Source organism: Dysidea avara, chromosome 6, assembly GCF_963678975.1.
Source record: "Dysidea avara chromosome 6, odDysAvar1.4, whole genome shotgun sequence".
NCBI lineage: Eukaryota > Metazoa > Porifera > Demospongiae > Dictyoceratida > Dysideidae > Dysidea > Dysidea avara.
In genome coordinates this window covers 21,957,922-21,985,795 of record NC_089277.1, presented here as the reverse complement: position 1 = coordinate 21,985,795, position 27,874 = coordinate 21,957,922, and the positions used below count along the sequence as shown (strand labels likewise).

General features: G+C 40.0%; 2 protein-coding genes and 1 long non-coding RNA gene across 4 annotated transcripts in view; 1 reads left to right on the top strand and 2 right to left on the bottom strand.

Moving 5' to 3' along the window:
- Positions 1-27,874, bottom strand: part of LOC136257463 (multiple epidermal growth factor-like domains protein 11) — a 100,975-nt gene that overhangs the window by 20,401 nt on the left and 52,700 nt on the right. The gene's annotated exons all lie outside the window — the stretch shown is intronic.
- Positions 10,200-12,393, bottom strand: LOC136259021 (uncharacterized). Of its 2 annotated transcripts, XR_010703162.1 has the most exons (5): positions 11,925-12,393; positions 11,119-11,797; positions 10,828-11,064; positions 10,474-10,712; positions 10,200-10,413 (listed from the first exon to the last, which is right to left on the bottom strand). It is a non-coding gene; the product is annotated as an uncharacterized lncRNA (long non-coding RNA). The 2 variants fall into 2 exon arrangements; XR_010703161.1 differs by having other exon boundaries at positions 10,474-11,064.
- Positions 11,374-12,740, top strand: LOC136259020 (uncharacterized). The gene is made up of 5 exons (XM_066052426.1): positions 11,374-11,546; positions 11,600-11,830; positions 11,892-12,063; positions 12,115-12,263; positions 12,317-12,740. Exons 1-5 carry the CDS (start codon positions 11,387-11,389, stop codon positions 12,463-12,465), a joined length of 861 nt encoding a protein of 286 aa, XP_065908498.1. The 5' UTR covers positions 11,374-11,386; the 3' UTR covers positions 12,466-12,740.

The window sequence follows — 27,874 nt, the reverse complement described above, 5'->3', positions numbered from 1 at the left end:
AGCCGCTTGTGAGACACATAAAGTGAGATAATTTTTTGAGGCGAGCTGCTAGTCTGTATATTCTGGACACAAAGGTCCTTCCTGGTGTTACCACCTTAGTGGCATGCTGCAGCAAGCCTACCAGGGATAAGATATCCCTTTTTGTTGCTTTTCTGCGAGATAGCCAAGCTGAAACTTGGTTCCGGATTCTTCAGAGTTTTTCATCGGGTGGGCAGGCCAGCATGAGTTGAGTATCCAAAGAGATTCCCAAAAAGGTTAGAGATTGGGAAGGGCCTTCAACCTTCTCTAGGGCAAGAGGTATTCCTAACAAGGAGCAAGTATCTTTAATCCTCTGAAGATTACTAACACACGAAGGGGAATCCTGTGGGCCAATAGTAAGGAAATCATCCAGACAGTTCAGGACTGGTGTCACCATCTGTTGCTCCAGGACCCAAGACAGTAGGTCGGCCAGAACGTTGAACAACTTGGGGGCAGACCTAAGCCCGAAGGGTAGGCAAGTATCAACAAAGATCTGCTTCTTCAATCTCAGAGACAAAAGGTGGCAATCGGCTGGGTGAACTGGAAGGAGGCGGAATGCACTTTTGATGTCAATTTTGGCTAGCAGTGCTCCACGGCCTGTGCACTTAATTTGGTCAATAGCTGAGTCCACTGTGATGTACTTCAGCAAACACAGTTCCTTAGGGATCCCTGCATTGATGCTGCCACTGGTCGGATGGGAGAGGTCAACAATCAGCCTCCACTTGTTTGGTTGGTGATGCTTGGGGATGACCCCGAACCTGCTAACATGTGCTTGTGGGACCGAAGACTTTTGGAATGGGACAGCAACACGACCAAGTGCAATCTCTTTGGTTAGGTAGTTCTCCACTGTGTCAGGGTGTTGAAGAGCACAACTCAGGTTTTGCTTGGCAGATTTCAATGGGGTTAATTGCTCTTTGATGCCAATGCAAAAGCCCTCTGTGATACCGAAAATAAAAAAGTCGACCAATGATCTGTTAGGGTGATCTACCAGCAATTTTTTCCAGTTGCTTGCATCTAGTGGTGTGTTGACTTCCCTGGCCACAGGTGGTACTTTGACATCAGATAGCTGGTGGCTCAGGTGATTGGTCCAAGATGAGATCCAGTCACTGTAGTTACAGCGCAAGTCCTTAGTGTGCACACCAATAATATGTTGTTCCGACACCACTGCGAGGGGATAAGGTATCGATAGTTATACTGTCAGCATTGTGCATACTTATCACCACACATAATATTGCATAATATTATATTGACTAAATAGTGTTATTGCACAACAAATCATATGGAAAGAAAAGAAACTACTATCAGTATTGGTCTAAAAGTCAGTTAACAAAGAAAGGAAAAAACAACAAATCAATCAAGTCAAGATTGGTTGTGCTGCCTGTCCTTCTGCCTATATGGACACTGGGAGGCCTTGTGATTCTTGTCTTGGGCTCTGGGATTATGAACACATTGGTAGCAAATATGCTTGAAGCGGCAGGGCGACCGAGAGCATCCATTAGGATTTACATTCCAGTCCAGGCAAATTGGTTGGTATTGATATTGGCGTTGTGACCGTTGGGAAGGGTTTGAAGCATAGGGGGTGGAGCCTGCCTGCTGACGACTCTGAATAGCCCTTTCTGAGAAAGTCATATTCCAGATCGTAACATCTATAACAGACCATTGAGCATTCCGAGAGGCCGATGCTTTTAGGCGAAAGCAACGATCATAAATAACCCACTTGCCTTCACGACAGTCCATTGATGCCCCAATTATTAGGCTCTGGTATCTTAGGAGGTCAGCAATCCTCTTGGGTTTATGGCGGGAAATAATTGCCATATATACTGCAAAGCACTGGATCCAATCAATTATATCTGTCACTGTAAGAAGTCGCTTGCATGATGCGACCTGCCATTCATTAATGTTGAGGTCAGCTGAGTCCAGGTGGCTTGGCAGAAGTTCTGCCATCTCAACAATCCATCCTCCACGTGCTTCATCAATCTGGATGGGATGGGAGGGAGGCCATTACTTATTAACACTGGTGGGCGTGACTTCTCCGAAGGGAATGTCTCATCTGAATCATGGCTGTCAATGCTAAGGAGATCATCGGAATCTGGATGGACTTCCAACTGTCGGATATGAGGGAGTTCACAACCATCAGCGGACTCGTCAGCAGAACAGGACACAAGAGAGACAATGAGAAGGGGGGAAGGGGGCATGGAGATGAATAACGTCTGATGTTTTAACATTATATGGCTTGATTAAGTAAACATAGTAAGAGGCTTAGGCATGGTATTATGAGATACCCCTTGAATGAGGCTAGAGCATGGTGCATACTACAATTGGAAGGCTTTTTCAGAGGAACAGTAAGAGGCTTAGGCATGGCGTAATAAGGATGGCTATTAGCTGAAGGCTAGAACATGGTGCGGGCTACATAAAGTATGGTGTACATATAAAGCATAGGCTTGTGTATGGTGCGCCTTACAAGAAGCCTTTACATGGTGCGCGTTATGAAGAAGGCTTTGCATAGTGCACTTTATTATTTTGTAAAACGAAACATTACACGGACATAACATGCATTACTCCATAACTTACCAAAATCCTCATGGTCGGCGTCTCCTTCATCGGAACTGTCGTCCGTCTCAGGAGTAGGCGTCGTGCGAGTAACGCGATGACGGGATGCTTGGCTAGGCTGGTCTGTGTTCTTCTGCTTGTGACGACTTGCTCTCTTCTGGCGTGTAGAGGAACTTGGGGTGGCCTCCGCAGACTGTGGCATGCCCCTGATCACCACCGACACGATGTCCGGAATGTCAGCAGTTGTTAAGGGACGCGTCTTTGATCTCTTCTCTCGTCGGGCTCCGGGACTTTCAGCTGTCTTCCCCGCTTTGTTCCTACCTTAGCGGAAGATTCGGTGGCAGGCGAGACAGCAGATGATCTAGTTTTAACAGGAGGCTTCTTAGGCGGGGATTTCTTCTTCTGCTGAGCGTTTTTTCCTGTTCCATTCTTTACGGACGATTTCGATTTCTTTCCTACTGCCTTCATAGGGATCTTGATAGCAATTGATAACACTTTTCTAATAATACTTGTCTAACAACTAACGCCACGTGCTACTGCGCATGTGCTAGAATTCTTACTAGTGCGTCGTTATTCTTATTAATGTCTCATGTCTAAGGATGAATGCTCGAGGCCGCCATCAAGTTCAACATTAACTTTGTTTAAAGGTATTTTAAACTACATCTTTTTTTGCACTATTCTATTCCGTTGGATATGCTATCAGACAAGTTTTTAAATCAAATTTGAGAAGAATGGGAATGTAACTTAAAGGATGTGGTAGTAAGAGTCGTATGAATAAGCTGAGTAAATGGAAAGATGGAACAGAATCAACATGGTATTTCACTTTTGACAAATCTAGATCTATAGCAAACCAACAACTGTTGAAGCAAAAGGCTAGAAATAGAAGCCAAGCTGAATGAGGAAATTGTCAAAAGGGAAAGATGCGAAGAGACTCTTAAACTAGAGAAAAGAAATGAACAGCAATTAGCTAAAAAAACACCATGTTCGAAAACCTCTTGTTGAAGTCAGCAGGCAACAGCAATACAATAGAAAAAGAAAAGGTAGTTAGTTCAGTCCAAAATTAAGTGTTGTGAAATGGAAGACTTTCAACCTTGTTTACTTGAGCTGAAGGGAAAAAATGATAGTGGTGATAGGATGATTGTAGATGTTCATAATGGGACCTTTACTCCCAAACTTGATAAAGTTGATCATAGTACTACCATTGCAAGCAGCACTCATTCTACATTATAATTATGTAAAGGACAAATATGGAATTTCGAATGATGCGTACCATGAATTGAGCGTGATCTCTGATTTGCCTACATTCCATGAAATTATAAAGTTGAGCACCTCATTGAATTCAAAATGCGAAATTAGAAACTGCCCTAATGGTGTATGTGGTGTTCAATAAAGCATTAACAAAGACTTGTACAATGTCTCACAACATTTGTACGAAATGCAAATCAGGAAGGTACTCCTGTTCCTTCAAAACTGAAAATTAAGCTAGTAGGTGACGGTACAAGAATAGCTAGATGTTACAATATTGTAAGCTTTGCATTCATAATCCTTGATGAGAGGAAAAAGGCATATTCTGTAATGGGAAACTACACTGTTGCTATTTTAAGAACATCAGAAGAGTATGACGAACTAGCACTGGGACTAGAAGACATCTGTAATGAAGCCAAGGACATTGAAGTGCTTACAATTGAAGGCATTGTTTACAGAATTTATTCTTCTTAGATGGATATATGAAATTTTTAGCCACCGTTTGTGGCATTGACAAGCAAATGCAAAATATTCCTGCATTTGGTACAAATGTCCAGCTGAAAAGAGATCAGAAATGTCATTGGAGTGGTTGACAACTGACCCTAAAAAGGGGGCAAGAACCATTGCAAAAATTCAGACAAAATCTAAACTGGATAAGTGAAACAAAGACAGATTCAGTTGCTGTCAAAGTCCCATTTTCCCATTTATCCCTATTGAATGAGTTGTGATTGATTCATTGCACTTATTCTTGAGAATAGGAGATGTTTTGATTAATCTGTTGATAAGGGACCCTAATATTAAAGATGGAATCACCAAAGCAACAATAGAAATACCAATTGACAGTTATACAAAGCTATAATTATGAAAAAATCTAAATGATAAATGTAACATTCGGTTTAGGTGGAACATCGACCGAGAGTCCAAGCAAATTAAACCCATCCCGAAACAGCTTGTAGCTATAAAAAAGTGCACGTCCAAGTAAAGCAGAGTTAACTGCGACAAAAAGTAATGATATCATAATGCAGCCATGTGCGAGGTGTGCAATATGTAAAATTAATATTAGCTGATTGCACACCTCGCACATGGCCGCATTATGATATCATTACCTTTTGTCGCAGTTAACTCTGCTTTACTTGGACGTGCACTTTTTTACAGCTGCAAGCTGTTTTTGGATGGGATTTCAATACTTTTTGCTAGAATAAGCATACACTGTTGAAAACAGTAGGTGAGTTTCCATGGTTTGACAGAAACCCCAGATTACAGTGACAGAATATTAAAATACAACAATAATTTTAGTGGCATGCAACTGCAGTCAACTAACACCCATTTTAACTAGTAAACCCTTAGTAACACTTTGCCCTTCATCTTGTACTACAACTACTGCCTAGCAATGCTTAAATTACTAGCTACTTACAGACTTTACAATATAAAAAAATACAGTACTTCTAGAAACGTGACTGTTCTATTAGAGTGTTTGACTGCTCTTTTAGAGTATCTCGACCATTAACTAATTCAAGCGGAGAAACCACACCCTTGTACATATCAGTACAAGCTCTTGTGAAATGAATTGAGAATAGTAGAGAAATGGCAAGTATGTACAGAGACAATAGAGGGACACGTCCTGTTGAGTGTTGTTAATAAACGCCTTTAAAATTTATATTACTAATAAATAAGCGCATCAGAATAGGCTGTAATCTTTGCTGGCAAGACTCTTAAGGTCTTAAGGCTGTTGTCTCATCGCATGAGGGTTGTGTTTTCGTGTTGAAGGGATTTAGTGCCACTGAGAAACAATTGGTGAGTTTAACTATAGATCTTCGTGTTGTAAAACAAGGCGATTAGCAACTTTGGACCAGGATGTAAATTGTACTGCTATATTTGGTGGTTGTAGCATATGTATATCGTAGTAGCTTAATAAATAATCCTTCATAATCACTGATCACTAATAGCACAGTGAAAACTGGTCATTATTCAGGTAGGGACAAAATTTTCTGACCTAGTTTATTAACGAGATGGCTGCATTTAAAGCATGCTGTTCTAACTGGCTATAGAGATGGATTTAGTGTGTGACACAGTGAGTGCTGGCAGCACGGGGGTCAGCCAATCTGTTAGAGCACCAAAGGCACTGCTTCAGATGTAGGCAGTTGACTGTCATCCCAAAGCGTAAAAATTTTAACTTTTGGTCCTTATAAGCTCCTGATGAAGAAAGTGATGAAGTCATTATCCATAGGATATATATATATATCTCAGAGTATCCGTTTCAGTTCTACTATATAGTAGCTAAGCAAAAGATGAACATAACACAGCATTCCAGTGGTTTAGTGGTGACCACAACACTGCCTGAGTAAACTGTGGTGAGATTTCAGACAAGCAGAAGCCCTGGAATGCCTTCAACACATGAAATACCAAATATCTAATGCCTGGCTTTCATCCACAGTGGACCTTAGTAGCCACTTGTACAGGAGGCCGCCTCTCTAAGAAGGCCAACTTTTAAATTCTCCTGTGAGACATTTATATGGCTAAATTAGTGCCTTGCTAAATAAAGCAGTTGCCTGCTTATTATAAGCCAAGAAAAGTTGGCCCAAAAGTAACCATCTTACTGCACCTACTTATGTGGTTTACTCAGGTACGTTACTGCTCAATTACAATGTCACACTCGCTTGCACATGCAAGTTTGCTTGAGATTTTAAAAATCGCTAATTAAGGGGAGTGGAAATTGTTTTGGCTGCAATTCTCGTTAGGGAAACAGCTGCCACACAGTCTTCTGAGTGAAACAGTTGCCATGCCCCTTAATTATCAATATTTAAAATCTTGAGCAAAATTGTGCATGCGAGCAAGTGCGACATTGCGCTTCGGTAGTGCTGTATATATGGTAGCCATATCAGATACTGTGACACATCATGAGTATTTAAGTAACAATGCATTACTTCATCATCCATCTATATAAATACAATCCCTGAATGTGTCATTTTGTGTACAGCCACAAGGTTGACCATAAAGCGGCCTGAGTAAGGTTTCAGTGTATATTGTAACCATTTATATTGTTCACCATTGTCAAGGGTAGGTACAGTGAAACCTTACTTAGCGACCACCTCGTTATATTGGCCACCTCTAGTAGGTCCCAAACATAGCTAAGCAGTACTTTATGACCTCATTAATAAGGCCACCTTGTTATTAAGGCCAAAATTTTTGGTCCCAGAGCTGGCCCTATTAATGAGGTTTTACTGTACTTATATGCATTTTTATTTTTCGTAACTTTTCTTCTTCAGATTTACTGATGGACACTATGAAGTATTGTTGGCTGGTCCGTGCATAATGTGGTGACTTGAAATGCTAAAATGGTACGTACAGGTAGCATGTCTTGTATGCACATGTTTTAATGTGTTGTAATGTGTCCACAAATACACTGGGTCATAAGTGGGTTGAGTGTGGATCATCCAGGACATTTGGGTCACATTTTGTCCTGGCCAAGTGGATCTCATCCACTGACAGAATATACAGGATCAGATCACATGTATAAATTACAGTGAAACTTGTTTATTTCCACCTTCACTCATTAAGCAGGTAGCAGTGCATAAATTCTCAATTTGGAATTGGCTTTTCGAGAGAGGTTGTCTTTCTATACTGGTGGCCATTAAGACAGGTTGTACTCACACTAGAGATGCAACAATATCCTCCACTTAGTGTTGTTTGATAGTGATGCAATGGAGACTATGTATTGTTGTATTTAAATAGTATACTATTATATTACAACTCTAGTACATATTTTTGTTATCTGTTTAGACATACTGGAGCCACACCCACACTGTTAAAAATAGGGCGTAATCCAATCACCTTTGGGGGAGTTCTAACTGCTGTGTAAATTAAACTCCTTTGAAGGGAGTTGTAGTACTCCCCAGGGGTGCTCTAGGAGCAACTAAAAGGTGTTACAAGGGCATTGCAACACTCCCTAAGGGTGTTCTAGGAATAGCTATAAAGGTGTCACGGTACACTTTAAAGATGTTCTAGTGCTCTCCATGGTGGCATTTTGTTGAAAAGAAATGTAGGCTTGCTATAGCATTCCAGTAACCTTCATGTTGATTTCAATTTATACTCAATGACTACCAACAACAAAGCACATTAGCAGTACGCAATAATATATTTGCAACACCTTATACGTACCACATAGTTGTTTCCAAGTCACTCTTATAGAAGTTAGCAAACTGTACTTATAACCTAATTTTCAATAGAAGCATCCAATTGTGGGTTTCAATATACCTAGGTGTAGGCAAACACCCTTACAGTGGCTTAGCTATTATTGGGGAATAAAATGACATTTGTGGTGTTCAACAACACCCCAAGTGCTACAATACTCCCCTAGGGTGTTGTAAATACCATGGGTGTACATGAACACCTTTACGATGGGTGTACCTGTAACACCTCGTTTTAACAGTGCACTCATTTGGATTCTACAAATGGAGTCATACCAACTTGTTGTCATTGCACTTATTCATTATTACTCCCATTGTATTTGGATGAATATGCATGTAGATTTTCATAGCAGTTATATCACAGTCACTATCATACAATTCTTACATTATTGTTGTGAAAACTGTTTGGTATTCATGTGTCCTCTGTATGTTGTAAAATTACATGTGTAATTTTGTGTGGGGGTGCTATAAAATGCATGGTGACAATTGTAAATTATCAGGTGGTTTTGCACACTTCCTTTTAGGCTAGCTAAATGTGCTAATTACTCACAGCTTGTGTCAACAACTGGTAACCGCAGTTGTGCTCTGTGTCATTCTTGAAGCCATGCCCGTAGAGAGCAAATTATGTGGGGGCGACTAAATTCAAATTTCAAATCAAACGATGGCACGCAGCACACTTCTTTATGGCTACATGTACTGATTAACTACACACAGCCCAGTTCATCAATAACCAGTGACCGCAGCTGTGCTCTGCATCATTCTTCAAATTCCGAGTTAAATTCTTAGAGAGCAAATTACGTGGGGGCAACTAAATTCAAATTTCAAACTAGCCATTCTCAAAAACATATGTTTCAATCTCAACAAAACTTTTAGAACAGTTTAATGACACATTGCCCTACATGCCAAGTGAGTATGGCGGAAAACAACAATATAGGTTTGGTATTTGGCCTCTAGGTCGACTGAAACTTCATTTGGTGCTGAAATTACGACTGTAGGGAAATGATGTATGGTGAAATCGATGATGTGAATCTTGAGGCGATTGAGAGAGTACTGAAGTGGTAGCAGGACAATCAATGTTCGGAATGCACAAAGGAATGCAAAGCATACACCTGCGGTTGCGTCTAACCGCATGCGATATAAAAAAAATAAAACCTACCCTTTGATGTCGGCAATCTCAATCTCAAAACAGTCAGCATGGATTTGCTTCACCGCTTGTGTGGTAGTTACTAGTGACACGATGAGTTCAACTCTAGGATAGCGTAAGTGGCGGTGAGTTACAGGAAGGCTGAATTTGACAACGTTCGTTCCTGTAAAATCCTCACACGTAGTGGTTGCATCATTTATTGCCTGCAGTGCGCGTTTCTGCTTTACTGGCTATGCGACTCACTACTGTGAGTCTTGATACAGAGACTTAAAGGTCAACTGCAGTGAAAACTTTTCTTACTATTACACTGTAGTATATTGTTGATAAAAACATGTGATACTATTAGTTTTTAAGTTTCTGACATGGTTTGGCTAATAATCACAGTCCTAGTTTAGCTAAGTCACTTGTGGCTACACTTGTGGTTTCATTTCGGAAGCCGCATCATACACTGTCATCATCAGATCCGGTGTACACCCGTACAAACTGAACACACGAGAGTGCGTGAGTAGCTACAAGTATAGGTACACAACTACAGCTGACAGCTGCCAGTATTTCGCTTGTAGAGGTGGTTTGCAGCTGTTTAATTAATTGTTCAACGAAGAAATATGCCCACCCGTTGTATAGTAGCTGGTTGTAATGCTGCTAGCGGATTCGAGAGTGGGAAAGGCTGCAGTTTTCATGCGTTTCCAAAAGATGAAGGGTTACGAAGAAAGTGGACCAGTGCAGTGAAGAAGCAAAGGAGTGACTGGGAAGGCCCAACTTCGACTTCAGTATTATGCTCTAAGCACTTTGAAGCCAGCTGCTTTGATACTGAAGGTAGTCGTTACAGAGATCAAATGGGATTGCCAGCAGCCAAGCGCCTGAAGCCAGATGCTATTCCCACTATATTTCCAAGGTCAATTGATAGGTTTGAGCCACCTGGAAGTACAAGCAAGGCACCAAGACCAGCTTTTGAAAAGCGTCAACAGAAGTCTGTAAGCTATAACAACTTGATGTAATAAAACTTAAATAACATTTACATTATTATAATAATAGATAATAGCAGATGTCCTCTCTGCAAGTGCTCCAACGGATGAAGATGTGCCCTCTACAATTTCTGCTATGGATGAAGATTCCCTCTCCATTAGTGCCGTCACAGATGAAGTTCTTTCGTCAGAACCATCACTCCTTTTACCTGAAGAAATGGATATACCTGTCCCCTTAACTACAGGCGGGGGAGCACATGTTCAAGCACATCCCGAGATGAAGTCTGTTGAAACACAAGCGTCTCTAAAAATAAAAACAAAGAACAAAGGTACGTGCATGTGTGTGTCCCGAGTGTGACCTTACCATTGTGCCATTTAAACAGGAACATTAGCCCACCCAAAACAGAAATCAGTAGAAATACAATGTAATCTGATTGATGCTCCGCCTTTATAATTTATTTCACATGAGCTATAACCAGTACAACACACAGGAATCGAACCAGATCTCCAGTCCACTACAATGTGTCCAGATGATTCTTTTACTGATGTTGACCTGGACACTTCATTCTTCCTTAGCCAAGAGGATTATACCACAGAGTAAGCCTGTATAATGACATGATTTCAACATGTTATTACATGTTGTACTTATTAACACTCTAGAGATGACACTGAAATGTCTCCACAGAATGAAATCAAATACTTAGTATTTCATTCTCACCTGTTAAGCCTATTCACCCAATGTAGATCATGCCATTTATCATGCATTGGTAGGATTTCAGACAAGCCCCAGGGAACTTATATTGCTGTTACTCAGGAGTGTTCCCACTGTGGCTACCAGTGGACTTGGAGAAGCCAGCCATTTATCCGTGATACACCTGCTGGAAATTTGTTGTTGTCAGCATCCATCTTATTTAGTGGTGCCACTCCTGCCAAAGTGCTTCATCTTCTTGATCACCTAAAAATGGCATGCATTAAAGACAGAACTTTTTTTGACCATCAAAAATTTTACCTTCTGCCTTCAATAAAAGCAATATGGAAGGAGAGTCAAACTGTACTGCTACAGCAGTGTATAGCACGAGGTAGCCCTCTTTCCATAGGTGGAGATGGAAGATGTGATAGTCCTGGTCACAGTGCGAAGTTTGGTTCATATGGAATAGTTGATATGGACTCCAAAAAAATTATCCATCTTGAACTTGTCCAGGTAACCACATTGCTACAAGATATGCTGATACTGACTGACTACTTTACAGTGTAATCAGGTCGCATCAAGCAACAACATGGAAAAGGAGGGAATGTTAAAGGCTCTCAATTTTCTAGCCAGTAAGTCTTTAGAAGTTGGGACTCTGGTAACGGATAGGCACAAGCAAGTCAGTAAGTTTGTTAGGCAGCAACATCCACATATTGACCATCGCTATGATATTTGGCATGTTTCCAAAGGTATGTATATATTATTTTTAATAATCCACCATTGAAATATCTTGGATTTGTAGGTATTAAAAAAAAGCTTGGCAAGTTATCAAAACAAGCAGACTGTGACCTCGTCAGGGAGTGGACAAAAAGCATTACCAATCATCTTTATTGGTGTGCAGCGAATGGAATTGATGGTGATGACATCTTGAAGCGGTGGAAGTCATTGATAGATCACATCTGTGATGAACATGATGAATGCTACCACACAACACTGTCACCTGAAGATAGACGAAAAAAGTGGTTTACACCAGGTAACATTATCAATACCTTTATACTCTTTTGAAATTCTATAGTTTATTATACAACACACAGGCAGCAAAGCATATGAAAAATTATATGACATACTCTGCAGTAAGACGTTGTTGCCAGACATCAAGAAACTATCATCACAGCATCAAACAAGCAGCTTGGAGGCTTATCACAGCGTGGTGAACCATTTTGCTCCCAAGTTGCTGTCTTTCTCCTATCATGGATTGCACTCTAGGTTGTTAGTATTACATAGCTGATATCAGTATTACATAATTATTGTAAATAGGTTGTTACTAGCTATATTACACTTCAATGAGAACTTTGGAAGACCACAAGCAAGGACAAGGGAAGGCAAGGAGCGTTTAGCAATAGCATATACAAAGGCTAAAGCCGGTGAATGCACTCCTAAACCTATCCCAGTTCCCAAGACATACAGTAAGTGAAAAAGAATAATTTTGTTTCATGTATCATGTGAACTTTCAATATAGTCTATGTAGAGAAGCTGATGCACAAAACAGTGGAGTACTGTACTGCTGGTGAAAAACATGAGCACTCTGAATCACCCCCACCATTGGCTAGTGCATATGAGCATCCTGACAAGGACACTACTCCATCGTTCTCTCGATACAAAAGATAATAATTTATCATCAACATACTGCATACACATTAATATCTTTTTTTGCACTGGAACATGCATATGTCATTCACTGAGGTGTAAAATAGCAATTATGGGATACTTTCTCACAATAGGAGCTAGACAGTACAGCTGTAGATTAATTCCAAACATTTATTTATAACACCAAAGTATACACAAAGAATTTTGTTAGACATTATAATATTAGTTAAGGTTGCCGCTGCTAGGTCAGGCCCAGCTGTGGCGAACAATGTTGTAGCTACACCATTGCAGACATTCAATATGTTACCTTAATCATTGCTGCTACCTCCTTCTTTTTGACAAAACTCGCTTCTTCGCCGGCATACGCCCTTGTGCATCCTTCGTGATGATTTTCCAGGCACCGTAGCGTACTATATCACTGAACAGGAACAAAACACGTTCTTTCACATGCGTCAGAAACGGAACAAACATGTTACAGGTTCTCATGCTTCTGAACACAGTTAAAACACACCAGCTGCAATATTTCACTACAAAACAAGACCAGAGCAAGATCATTCACTCATTCGCCATTGGTAATTAGCGTAGTCAGCAGTTTACCGGATCTGACTGTGACGTTGCAATCGACATCAAAGACCTGTGGCTGAATTCTAGGAAGTGACGTTTCAACATCTTTGCAGGTTTATATCTCGTCAACACAACAACATATCATTATAAAAATTGTTGTTTTGTGCACTGTATGAGTAAATAAACATACACAGACATTAAAAAGGGTAGGTAAAATTTCCACTGCAGTTAACCTCAGGTCCAGAAAAAGTAAGGCTTTTTACCAACATGAATATTGCTGAAGTATTTCCAGCATTAAAGAAGGCCAAAGAGACTGGAGAATTATGGAAATTTTTTTTCATTGGTGTCATATATCAACAAAGAGAAATGCAATGCAGATGAACTGCATATAAATATCACACTTTGGGTCGAACTGTTTCTTCAGGTTTATCAAACCAAGGATGCTACTCCTTACATACATGCTTTCTCAAAACACATACCACGATTCATTCAACTTCATGGCAACCTGATTTCGTTTACACAACAGGGCTTAGAGAAGCTCAATGACGTAAGTACCAAAGAGTTCCAGAGAGTATCTAACTACCGTAGTATAGAAGCTTTAAGACAGATGTCAGAGAAAAGGAGCTGACTAGAAACTATGGAAGATGAAGGTCATGCACGAATTAAAAATTCACAAAAATGTAGCAAATGTAAAAAGAGCGGACACAACAAAAGGTAATACAAGGATGAAGTTGATTATTATTGTTAGAGTTCCATGTTTCATTACAGTTAAGAGACACTAATTGTTTAACAATGCTTGTGTACAGTAACAAAACTTATTTGTAAAATATTGTTTCATCTTTACCAAATGTGGCTAATGTGCCATAATCATACACGAAAGAAAATGTTAAGGAGTACCCTGTGCCTAATGGTTTAGCCATTGGAATGTTGTCGTCATCGTACATATATTCAACAATTGGCCTGCTCCTCCGTATGTAGAACAGTTACCTTGTAGAGAGTTCAGCTACAGTTCAGCTACAAAAAACCATCATGTAGTGAGTTCAACTAGAAACAAGTCATCCTGTAGAGAGATCAGCTAGAAGGATCACCTTGTAGCGAGTTCAGCTGCAAACAAATCAAATTGTAGAGAGTTCAGCTACAAACACATCACTCTGTAGAGAGATCAGCTAGAAGAAGTTAACATGTAGAGAGTTCAGCTACTAAAAAACCATCATGTAGAGAATTCAACTGCAAAAAATCATTCTGTAGAGAGTTCAGCTACAAAGAAACCATCATGTAGAGAGTTCAGCTGTAAACAAATCACCCTGTAGAGAGTTCAGCTACAAACAAATCACCCTGTACAGAGATCAGCTAGAAAAAAGTCACCCACTAGAGAGTTCAGCTACAAACAAATCACCCTGTAGAGGGATCAGCTAGAAACAAGTCACCCTGTAGACAGATCAGCTTACCTTGTAGAGAGTTCAGCTCCATAGAACCATCATGTAGAGAGTTCAGCTACAAACAAATCACCCTGTAGAGAGATCAGCTAGAAGAAGTCACCTTGTAAAGAATTCAGCTACAAAGAAACCACCAAGTAGAGAGTTCAACTGCAAACAAATGACCATGTAGAGAGTTTAGCTACAAACAAATCACTGTAGAGAGATCAGCTAGAAACAAGTCACCCACTAGAGAGTTCAGCTACAAACAAATCACCCTGTAGAGGGATCAGCTAGAATCAAGTCACCCTGTAGACAGATCAGCTTACCTTGTAGAAAGTTCAGCTCCAAAGAAACCATCACGTAGAGAGTTCAGCTGCTAACAAATCATCCTGTAGACAGCTCAGCCATGAACAGATCACCCTGTAGTGAGTTCAGCTAGAATCAAATCATCCTGTAGAAAGATCAGCTAGAAGAAGTCACCTTGTAGTTCAGCTACATACAAAGAAACCACCATGTAGAGAGTTCAATCACCTTGTAGAGAGTTCAGCAACAAAGAAACCACCATGCAGAGAGTTCAGCTGCAAACAAATCACCCTGTAGAGAGTTCATCTACAAACAAATCACCCTGTAGAGAGATCAGCTAGAAACAAGTAGCCTGTAGAGGGTTCAGCTACAAACAAGTCCCCCAGTAGAGAGTTCAGCTACAAACAAACACGTCACACAGTACAGAACTCAGCTACAAACAAATCACCCTGTGGAGATTTCAGCTACAAACAAGTAACTCTGTAGAGAATTCAGCTACAAAAAATATCAACCTATGGAGAGTTCAACTACAAACAAGCGACCCTGTAGAAAGATCAGCCAGAAAGAAGTCACCTGTAGAGTTCACCTACAAACAGGTCACCCAGTAGAGTTCAGCTACAAAAGGTGTGCTCAACTACAAGCTAGTCACTCTTTAGAGAATTTACCTACAAACAAGTCACATGGCAGAGAATTCAGCTAGAAACAAGTCACCTGTAGATAGTTCAGGTCACCCAGTAGAGAGTTCACTTACAAACAAATCACCCTGTAGAGAGTTCAGCTACAAACAATTCATCCTGCAAAGTTCAGCTACACGCTAGTCACCCATTAGAGAATTCAGCTACAAACAATTCACCCATATAGAGTGGAGGTCACCCTGCAGAGAATTTAGATCAAAAAATCACCCAGTAGAGAGTTCAACTACAAGATAATCACCCTGCGGAGAGTTCAGCTACAAACAAATTAATTACCCTGTAAACATCTCAGCTACAAATAATTCACCCTGCAAAGTTCAGCTACAAGCTACAGTAGTTACCTTTTAGAGAATCCAGCTACAAACAATTCACCCTGCAAAGCTCAGCTACAAGCCAGTTACCCATTAGAGGATTCAGCTACAAACAAATCACCTAGTAGAGGGTTCAACTACAAGCAAATCACCCTGTGGAGAGTTCAGCTACAAACAAATCACCTCTTAGAGAGTTCTGCTACAAACAAATCACCCTGTGGAGAGTTTAGCTACAAATACGCCACCCTGTAGATTGGTAGAGAATTCAGCTAGAAATTAGTTACCAGTAGAGTGTTCAGCTATAAACAATCACTCTGTAGAGACAAGCAAGTCACCCAGTAGAGAATTCAGATACACAGAAGTTACCTGTAGTGAGTTCAGCTACAAACAAGTCGTACAGTAGAGAGTTGAGCTACAAAAATTCATACCATAGAGAGTTCAGCAACAAATAAGTCACCCTCTATGCTATTAAGCTACAAACAAATCTCCCTCTAGAGAGTTCACCTACAAATAAGTTACCTGTAGAGGGTTCACCTATAAACAAGTCCTTCAGTAGAGAGTTCAGCTACAAAAAGTCACCTGTAGAGAGTTCAGCTACAAACAAGTCGTTTAGTAAATAGCTCAGCCACCTATATAGTAGAGAATTCAGCTACAAACAAGTCACCCTTCAGCTATGTACAAGCTAGTCATTTGGTTGACCAAACAAATCACCTGTAGACAGTTCAACTACAAAAAGGTTACCCAGTTGAGAGTTCAGTTACAAAAAAAGTCACCTAGTAGAGAATTCAGCTACAAACAGGTCACCTAGCAGAAAGTTCAGTACTCATTCAGTAGAGAATTCAGCTGCAGAACAAACAAGTTACCTGTAGAGAGTTCAGCTTCAAACAGGTCACCCAGTATATAGAATTCAGCTATATACAAACAAATCACCATCTAGAGAGTCATCTAAAAACAAGTCACACAGTAGAGAGTTTAGCTAAAAACAAGTCACCCTATAGAGACATCAGCTTAAAACCATTACCCTTTAGAAAGATCAGCTAGAAACAAATCTCACTGTTGAGAGATCAGCTAGAAAAAATCACTCTGTAAAAAAATCAGCTGAAAACAAGACACCTTGTGGAGAGATCAGCTTGATCAAGTAACCCTGTACAGATTTCAACTACATTTCAAGTCACCCTATGGAGAGTTCAGCTACAAACAAATCTCTCAGTAGACTGATCAGCAAATTATCCTGTAGCTACAGCATTCAGTTAGAAACAAATCACTCTGTAGAGAGATCAGCTTGAAACAAGTTACACTGCAAAGAGTTCAACTAGTTTTCAAGTCACCCTGTAGAGAGATCAGCTAGAAACAAGCAACCCTGTAGAGAGATTACCTCAAAACAAAATGACAGTTCAGCCAACAAGAAGTCACCCTGTAGAGAAATCAGCTACCATTCACCCTGTAGAGAGATCAGTTAGCTACGGCACCCTGTAGCATGAACATGCTACACCCTGTAGCAGGAACCCTGTTGCAGGAACAACATAGTTGTATTATAAATGCTCAACACCATATCCTGCAGCTGTATGGAAAGTCTGTATCGCTGCAGGAGAAAAACAAGCCACATCACAGCTCATCACTATTGGAGGCTTTCGTGCAGCAAGATCTATACCTACCACCTTTAAGTGAAATAGAAGTGATAGTGGCCACCCAGACAACTGGAGATGGAGAGATGGTAGATAATGGTGTCTATATATTACGTGGAGACAACACTGCAAGATAAAGTTCCCATCACAGTTGCCAATGCTCTAGTTATGCTGAAGCCATCCTAAAGTGATGATAACCTATATGACTTACCAGTGCGTATTATTAATCCGTCATCTCAAGAAGTGACACTGCATAGGTAGCAAAATTAGAAGCAATCCATCCAGCACTTGTAGCTGGCCTAGAACAAAGCAATAATAAGACCAGGCCATAGTTTCAGCTGAGATGCAAGAGCTATTATGGGATATAAAGGAAAGAAGTGAATCAAGTCTTAACAGCATGCAACAAAACCAACCATAATAACTTTTATTGGGTTTTTCTGATGTGTTTTCCCAATCCAGTGCATGTCTTGGACAAACGAAGAGATTACAGCATAGTATCCCAACCAGCCAATTCGCCAGCAAGCAAGGAGAGTCCTTCCCTTTTGGCGTAAAGAACTAGACAAGTTACTTAAAGACATGTATGCTAGATCGAGTTGTAATACAACCATCTACTAGCCCATGGGAATCACCCATAGTACTGGTCCAGAAGAAAGATGAGTCCATTAGATTCTGTGTGGATTACTGGAAACTCAATGCAATTACTAGAAAGGATGCCTACACACTCCCTCACATTGATGATACTTTAGGCACACTGGCAGACTTAAGGTGATGCCATTTGGACTTTTCAATGCACCAGTGGCATTTCAACATCTAATGGACTTGGCGCTTGCTGGGGTTCAGTGGCAACAATGTCTAGTATATCTGGATAACATAATTGTAGTGAGGAGGAATTTTGAAGAGCATTTGCATAACTTGGAAGCAGTTCTACAGAAACTCAAACAAGCTGATCTTAAAGTCAAACCAGATAAGTTCCAGGAAGAGGTGACATATCTTGGTCATGTGGTGTCCAAGAAGGGAGTAGCAACTGATCCTGCAAAGACAGAGAGGGTATCCAGTTGGCCAACCCCAACCACACTACAGGAGGTACAACAATTCCTAGATCTAACCTCCTACTACAGGCGATTTATCAAAGACTTTGCCATGATAGCAAAGCCATTACACCGGCTCACAGAGCAAGGATGCCAGTTTAGTTGGACTGCAGAGTGCAATAATTCCTTTGCTGTACTTAAACTTCAAATGACAACAGCACCAGTGCTGGCCTTCCCAGATTACACGAAACAATTTATACTGGAGACCGATACCAGCCAGGAAGGTATCGGGGCTGTTCTTTCCCAGGAGTGCAATGGTCAAGAACAAGTTGTCACTTATGCAAGTCATACCCTCAGCAAGGAAGAGCGAAAATATTGTGTAACCAGGAAAGGACTGTTAGCCATGGTGACCTTTATTTGTCATTTCAGACCCTACCTGCTGGGCCGCACATTTAAGCTAAGAACAGATCACAGCTCTTTGCAGTGGTTACAGAACTTTCATGAACCTGAAGGTCAGTTGGCCAGGTGGCTGGAACAACTGCAGGAATACAATTTTGAAATTGTTCATCAGACTGGTAGCAGGCATTCGAATGCAGATACTCTATCCAGAAGGCCAAGTGACCACCATCAGCACAGTCAACCATTTACTCCAATTGCAGCTGCATTGAGTGTTGATAAGCTTGCAGAAGAACCTGTGAATGAAGTGTATACATCGCAAAGAATGGATCATGTCATCAGACCAATTTTACAAGCTAAGCAAACCAGTGTTAAGCCAAAATATGAGGAACTTAAGGGAGAAGGAAGAGAGGTCCATATACTGTTGCAACAGTGGGATCAATTACTACTCCACAATGGGCTGCTGTACAGGAGGTTTGAGAAAGCAGATGGAATGTCACATTTACAATTGATTGTCCCCAAGAGCATGCAGGAGGAAATAGTGAGAGAGGCACATGCAGGGCCTATGGGAGGACACTTGGGAGAGGAAAAGACCAAGGATAAGGTCAAAGAGAGATTCTACTGGCCTGGATATTCACAGAGCATTAAAAAGTGGTGTCAAGCATGCCCACACTGTGCAGCAAGGAAGAACCTTATCCTAAAATACCGGGGAGCACTACAGAATGTTCAGTCAGGTTACCCCATGCAAGTAATGGCAATGGATATCATGGGCCCTTTTCCAGAGACCCAAAGTGGAAATTGATCTGTTCTAGTCATTTCTGTTTATTTTACTCATTGGATAGAGGCATGGGGAATACCCAATCAAGAAGCTAGTATGGTTGCAAACAAACTAATTGACAATACCATAATATCGGTTTTGAATACTAGAACAACTCCATTCAAATAATTATGGGGAATCCAAGGTAATACAAGAAATATGTCAGCTACTTCATATACATTATGTAAAACCTACACAACACCTTATCACCCACAGTCAGATGGTTTGGTAGAAAGGTTAAACCGCACTATACTATCTATGTTGGCCACAACTATTGATGAGTCTGGGGGTGAGTGGGAAGAGCACTTAGCAAAGTGTGCTTTGCGTATAACACCAGCTAGCAAATATCTACAGGCTTACACCTTTTCATATTAATATTTGGCCAGCAAGCACAAATTCATTTGGATGTGATGTTTAGAAGCCCAGGAAATGAGCCAACCACTACATCACAGTATGTCACCAGGCTCCTCCAATCCCTAGAAAAGGCAGCTAGCCAGACAGAATCTGAAAACAGCAGCAAGCAGGCAAAACGAAAGATATGATGACAGAGTTCATGGTGTGCCATATAAAATAGGAGATAAGGTATGGTTGTAATACCCAAGGGGAAAGCTAAGAAACTTCATTGACCTTGGAGTGGCCCGTTTCTGATAGTCAAGTGCATCTCAGATGTGATCCATTGAATCTAAGATACATGAACCAGGAGACACAGACAAGTAGTGCACTTTGATAGACGGAAGCCCTGTTTGTTGAGAACTGAAGATGGGCAGCAGAACATAGGTCACTCAACAATTCCGTGATCAAGCAGCCACATGAGAGCAACAAACCCCAGGAAAGAGATGTACCAAGAACTGTACAAAGGCTACCGCCTAGGACAGAATTACAACTTGTGGAACCCTATGATGAGGATGACTTGCACAACAGTCAGTTAACAAATAGAGAGAACGAGAAAAGCCCTCAAGCAACACCATTAAGCAGTGATGGTTCCTCAACAAGAAGATATCCAGTCCGTGAGAATCATCGCAAACTGTCACAATATAGGGATGGTGGAATATGAGGCATGTTTCTACATGGAGGGGGAAAGTGTAATAGTTGGACAATCAACAACTTGTAACTGTTAATAAATGAACAAAGACATCTCTACTTTTGCAATGGAAAGAATATAGTTTACACCTTTTAGTTTTTGTACCTTGCTTGAAACTGTTGCTGTGTGAATAAGGCTATGGAGTTGTGTAGCTACTAGTGGCGAGTAGCCTGAGACTGGTGTATCGCTACATTACTAAAAGAAGTGATATCTAATCAAAAACAGATGTGGCCTTCAAAAAAGTCAGGGTGAATAAAGGAGTGAAATCCAATGTGGCGGCCAAAAAGTGGCTGTGTTGGTAGATTAATGGCAAAAATTTTAATAACAACAATTCAGGTGAATCTGGTGCCGAATCCTTGGAGAAGGCAACACAAATTCATCTGAATTGTCATTATTAAAATTCTTGCCATTAATTTACCATCACAGCCATTTCTTGGCCACTACCTTGGATTTCTTCACTCTGGATTTTTTGGAGGCTGCACCCTTTTTACAGCTTGGTTGGTTTTGATTAGATTGGATTACACAGCAACCTTTACCAAAATACATCATCAGTTCACTGTAAAATACCTTACATCATGTACTATCATTGCAGACAAGCACAGCTACAAAATAATGTACAAAAAGTTTAAAACTACAAGATCACAGTGAAACCTGGCCACTTCTGAGACCCATGATAAGTGGCTCTATTGGTGAGGCGTCCCTACCACTGTAATGTGAACATAAACAAAGTGGTTTTATTATCAAGGCTTTCAACAAACCAACACTAGACCTGATGCTGTACAGCAATATACCATTGGCTAATAGCTAGTTTAAGCATGAAGTATTTGCCATAATTGCATCCTGGCCTGCAAACATAGTGGATGTGGGCACAAATTTCACCCTGTCTCACAACAGGGAATATCTCAGTACAGGAATAGAATATTTGCACTCTGCAACTTTTAGTCTAAAGCCCTTTGATTATTTAACCCTTCAAGCTGCATAGGCCAATATATCAGCCGTCTTTTTAAAGCACGTAAATGCACAAATATTAAGGTAACGCACGCTTAAAGTATGGCTTCTAAACAGTCAACACAGACAACTTTGTCTAATGATATTAACTGAAAACCTTATATCAATGGAAGGTTTATTTATTGGGCTACTTAGACAAGTATCAATAATTGTTGCAACAACAATCGCTCACTTGTTATGATGCCGTGAAGAACAGTGGCTGTATTTCCTGGTACTTCACACACATCACGTTGGTAGCTATTTATAAAAATGTTTGACTCATGTGGCGTGATTAGCCATTGAATGGAGAATCGAATTGGTCCTCATCAGAACTCCATAGGACACACTGTGAAGAAGTTATTAACTGTTTCCCAAAGGTATGTAATGAGGTGTTTTCGCATTTTGTGACAGCTTTTTCATGGTGAGTTTTGGACTTATGCTTTCATCAAAGGTTAATACCCTAGGTACTGTTTTATTACATCACGGATAGAATGGTACAAATTGTGTAGCCTTAGCACTTACTGTACAGAAATTACAATGGTTTATTTACAGTCACGCATTACGGCCAAAATACAGGCCTATGCATTTCAGTGCACTTTTATTAATAATTGCATGCGGCTTTAAATGCTGAAAATTTCAAGGCCATAGTATGATGATGGTATAACACGTTATGGGCAATAGAAATGTGAAAAAGTGAACAATTTTATGTGCGCACATGCCCTATTTTCACAGGCCTGGTCACAATTATAGGTACAGCAATAATTTTGGCACTTAAACTAGGTACTTAGGAGCAGCAACTAAGAATAGTATGAAAAATACAACTGGACTCTAGTGGACTTATTAATGAGGTGGCCAATAAGTGAGGTTTCACTGTACTTTACGCACACAAAAGTGCTCAGCAATAACTATAACAGCTCATAGTTGGTCTTCTCTCTACAAAAGATCATCCATTGCAATAGCAATGGATGACATATCATACAATACGGTAGTACTGTATATTATGGATCATGCAGTTTTGGGTTTTCTTGCCCAAAAACTATCACCCTAAAACCAGCCTCAAATTTCCTTCATAACAGCTTGGCAGCATTGGTTAGGCATGGCCAAGCCCAAAAATGCCTTCAGAGTGACACAAAACCTTCCAACAAGTTTCTATGGAACTTTTTTTAATTTCCTATTTAAATGAAGTTTCTACTGACTAATTAACTAACTGATGTCTTCAGCCAAGAGTTCATAATAATATAAAGGGAGGGAGAGTATCCAACACTCAATTGCCCCTTCAAAACACACTGTGTTGTAATAATATTATGCAATAGTGATCATCACCAAAACATATTAACTTGCTCAAAGGGCTATAAGCGCACAATATTGCTTTACACGGACACAATTAATTTTATTTTTCAGTACATTATAAAAGATGTGGAGGACCTTGCAATTGGAAGGTGTTGCTATTCTCTTCATGAAGAACAAGACAGTGAAGACAGTTTTAACACAGACACCAGCAAGAAAGTGAAGAATACTACCAATGACACAGTTGGTGAAGAAGACACCAATGCCAATTCAGTGTAAGCAACCACCAGGACGAAACTTGCATGGGAGAACAAAGCAGGTGGTTTCTCATAAGATATCACAATCCACAAGTTCATCCACAAGCACTGCTGACAACACAGTTGGCAGAACTCTAATCCAACCACCAGCAGGCTCCATTTAATTCGCGCAAGGTCACAGTTAATACAAAGGAAACAGTAATGGTGGTTAAATAACACGCCCTATGAACAAGCGCAGTGGGTAATACCAAACACTTTTAAGTGATTGCAGGTCTTCTCTTTGATATATCAATTCCTATTAACACCTATCAACGGTTCTTTCGTGGCGAAGTCTTGTGCTGCAGTTGACTGAAATTATACTACTGTATATTATTCGGATATGATGTAACTACGATGCAACATTATAATGCAGTGTGTTTTTAAGGGACAATACAGGAGTTGGATGCTCTCCCTCCCTTTATATTATTACTAGCACTGGTACCTGCTCTACGTGCAGGACCATTTCTCATTTTCACATTAACCACAATAACATGAATCAATGCAGTAGTTAAAGATAATGTGCTAAAGTAACATGAATGGTGATATCTTTTGTATGAACCTTATTCTGCCATCATGCAAGTGTAATAGTTAAAATGATGTGAACATGCTGGTTAACTATAAACAGTAGAATTGCATGTGAGCTAAACCAATAATATCAAGACATGTGTAATTTATGTGGTGCTGCCCTATCATGCAGGCACTGTAATAACGTGGTCAACAAAGAGTATTTAACAGGTAATACTGCAAGCAAAGGCTTGAGCAAAATTAGCTTAACACACAGGTGAATTGGTACCTGCAGGACTATTATTTCACATTGTACAATAACATGAATCAATGCAATGAGAATGAAGCATTAAAGATCATTTCCTAAAGTAGCATGCATTGTGATATCTTTTGCACGAACCTTTTTCCACTATCATGCAAACCTAATAGTTGAAATAATGTGAACATGCAAAGAGCAGAATTGTGTGTATGCTAAACCAATAATTATCAAGACTTGTGTAAACTGTGTGGTGCTGTCCTATCATGCAGGCACTGTAATGGTCAACAAAGAGTGTTGAAAACAGTACTGCTATACTGAAATCAAGTAGTTAACATCACAAAGAATTGGAGTTACAAAGATGAGGTCTAATAGAACACATGGGACAAACACACAGACAAACAAACATGCAACCAATTGGCCTGCCCATGCCTGCCCTATAACTATAAAATGTGCTACTGTATAATTTTCCAACAGTCTATATGCTTTGAAGCAACATAAGGATACTATGAACTTAATATGAGAAAAAAGTTGAATTAGAAAAAGTATGTACCATAAAGGTATATAAAACAAAACAAAAAAAGTTTTGTTACAGGAGGGATTTGAACTACACAGCAGTAATTGCAACAATTTCAGGGAGGCACTCTACCAGGAGCTGTTTATCATGTGGTTAACAATGGAATGCAGCTGAAGACTTCTCTACATCATGGCCTTCAACGTGCTGTAGCAGACAAAGGTGCCTGCCCTATGTGCAGGGCCATTTCACACTGTCACATTAACCACAATAACATATATTTGTCAATGCAAAATGAGGCATTAAAAATCATGTCCTAAAGTAGCATGCATGATGCATGAACTTTATTCCACCATCATGCTAGCCTTATAGTTAAAGTGATGTGAACATAGAGTTAACTAAACAGGAGAATTGCATGTAAGCTAAACCAATAATTATCAAGACATGTGCAGATTATGTGGAGCTGTCCTATCATGCAGGCACTGTAATAATGTGGTCAACAAAGAGTATTTAAAGCAGTTGTAGCTATACTGCAAGCAAAGGTTTGAGCAAAATTAACTTAATACACAGGTACAAACTTCCTGGCTATAATTTAGGTAAGTGGCTAGTATCACAAAGAATTGGAGTTACAAAGAGAAGGCACTTACTCTAATAGAACATATGGGACAAACACACAGACAAACAAGCATACATCCAAATGGTCTGCCCGTGTCTGCCCTATACTGTGTATTTTTCCAAAAGTACATATGCTGTGAAGCAATGCCTGGATGATAAGAACTTAAAAAATTGAGTTAGAAAAAAAGTATGCACCTAAAGGCATATAAAACAAAAAAAAATGTTTTGTCACGGGATTTGAATCAACACCCTACACAGAAGTAACCGCAACAACTTCAGGGAGGTGCTTTACCAGCTGGGCTGTTTATCGTGTGGTTAGCAATGGAATGCAGCTGAAGTTTCCTCTACATCATGGCCTTCAAGGTGCTGTAGTGGACGAATGAACACATGCAGAAGCTTGCAATCAACTTTGTGACATAGCCAGATGGTGAGCATTTCATTTCATGTATGAATCGTGTCAATACATGCACAGATTGCCATGTAATGGTTGTCAGCAGCTGACATATGAAAACGTGTGTCACGAAAAGGTGGCACTGAGAAGAAAAAAAAGTTGTCATGGGCTGGAATCGAACCCTGGACATTTGGGTTAACGGTTCTTTGCGCTAACGCTTTGGCTGTTTGTTTGTGGTTTTGACAGGAATGTAGCTCAAGCTTTCCTCTACACCAATGCCTTCAACGCTTTATAGATAACGAACAGAAGCAGGTAGCAATTTGTAACAACAAACTTGGAGTTGTCAGATGATGAGTGTTTAATTTCGTTAAAGTTCCACGTCGATGTGTGCTTTTGTTGTCAAGTTAGCGGCGTCACGAACCAAATGGACAGATACACAGACAGCTTTTCAGCTTTATATATATAGATGAACTCTTGCTTCAGCCAAGCATAACTTGACAATGGATAAGACTGCAGGCTTGATCGACGTCGCTTCATCCCGAGACGTGCCTTTTCACCAACCGCAGTACATACAATGCACATATCATGTACTTACCTTTGTCCTCCTTTGTGTTCCAGTTCTTTTTGCTGACAACACAAGGTGTCAATTTGTAATAGCGTGATACAGCTTCTCTCTGGCTGTGTCATGCTTTTCGTCTGCATTTTCCATAGCAACTGGATTCATAGCAGAAATGTTTCTTGTACTGTTTTCATTTGTAACGCTGTGTAACAAGCGGAGCATAGCCACAAACGAAGGGTAATGGCCACCTCACTTTTCAGACCATAATTGATTATTGGGGTGCACATTCAGACACAAAATTATTTTATGGAATACATTCTTTCTTTTAATGTGGTACACGTGGATTCAGTAGTCATAATTGTGTTATTAAAAAGTAAACAACCAAGTAAAATACAAATTAGGTATTTTAAGCTGGATTAAGTATTAAAGAACAAAAAGCAAGGAAACAAGGGAACAGCTAAAAAGTTGTGAAACAAGGGAGGTTGCCTATACCTGCAGATATACTAGTGGACATGTACTACCTAATTCAGTCATGGCTATAGACTGGAGAGTAGGGATTAGATGTCCACTAGTATATCTTCAGGTATAGGCAACCTCCCTCGTTTCACAACTTTTTAGCTGTTCCCTTGCTTCCCTGCTTTTTTGTTCTTGGAGGATCCCTAATCCAGATTGAAATTCCTAATTTTCCCTACTTATATATATATATATATATATATATATATGTACCACTTTCATACCTCGGATCAAAGGAAAGCCAGTGCATAAATATCACATAACTAGCTCAAAATGTTAACGAGATATATGCATTGTCTTAACGAGATATACACACTGGTACTAGTATGTATAATCTCATTAGCTCACGATATTGCACAGTTAGGTGTGCGTATATCATGTTAACCCATTCCAATAAATCCTCAGATTTCTTTGATGTCCTTTGCTATCTCTTTGTGCCATTATATAGTCACACATGTTACAATCGATTGTGGAATTAGGTTTATTTGCAGTTTCTCAAAGTGTGTTGAGTAGTTCCTTTAACTGAAATGGAGCTGTTTGCAATAAAGGTGAGCTCTGCTTTGTGAAGTTCTAGACACTTGTCTTAATGTTACATAAAGCGTGCTAAGTAAATTGAGCCATTAGAGGTGAAGTGGTATTCATGCACAACTGTAATTTTATTCATAGATACAATTTATTCCTAATTGTTATAGTAAATACCTGGAAGCACTTATAACAGCATTAAATCATCAAACCATCATTATCAAGTCGCGCTTCGATGTTCTGTGTCTTATTTTTATGCAACGTGAGCTAAATAGATTGAGCCATTGGTGGTGAAGTTGTATTCATGCACCACTGTAATGGCTATAATTTACTCACAATTATTATAGTGAATACTTGGGAGTACTTATATCAGCATAAACCATGCCATGTTTTGATCTCCTGTATCCCTTGCTCACTGTATAAACCCACAATCGAACTTTTTGTGTGCTCATGTCGTTGTGCGTACGTTTGAACCCTTAGCACACCAGCTCCTTGTCGTTATTCATACGTTGGTTCCAGTATACACTATCGAAATTCCACTAAGCTCAATATAAATACGCTCGTGAAGCATCCCAGCAGTTTCTCACACGTGTAGGTGATTAACCCATGTGGCACATATTAGTTATACCACAGGCACTCGTGCTTTGCCTGATATATACATACTGCACTCAAGCTAACTCTCTCCTCATGCTTGTGCACATATATCAGGCATAGCACTCGTGCTCATGGTATCATACAGTACAATAGTACT

What these genes read in the sequence shown, in the direction of transcription:
- LOC136259020 (XM_066052426.1), top strand. Translation starts at nt 11,387, where the DNA reads ATGGAAAAGGAGGGAATGTTAAAGGCTCTCAATTTTCTAGCCAGTAAG. An exon ending in TATTTGGCATGTTTCCAAAG is followed by an intron (nt 11,547 to 11,599) that starts GTATGTATATAT and finishes TTGGATTTGTAG; the next exon opens with GTATTAAAAAAAAGCTTGGC. An exon ending in TATCATGGATTGCACTCTAG is followed by an intron (nt 12,064 to 12,114) that starts GTTGTTAGTATT and finishes TATTGTAAATAG; the next exon opens with GTTGTTACTAGCTATATTAC.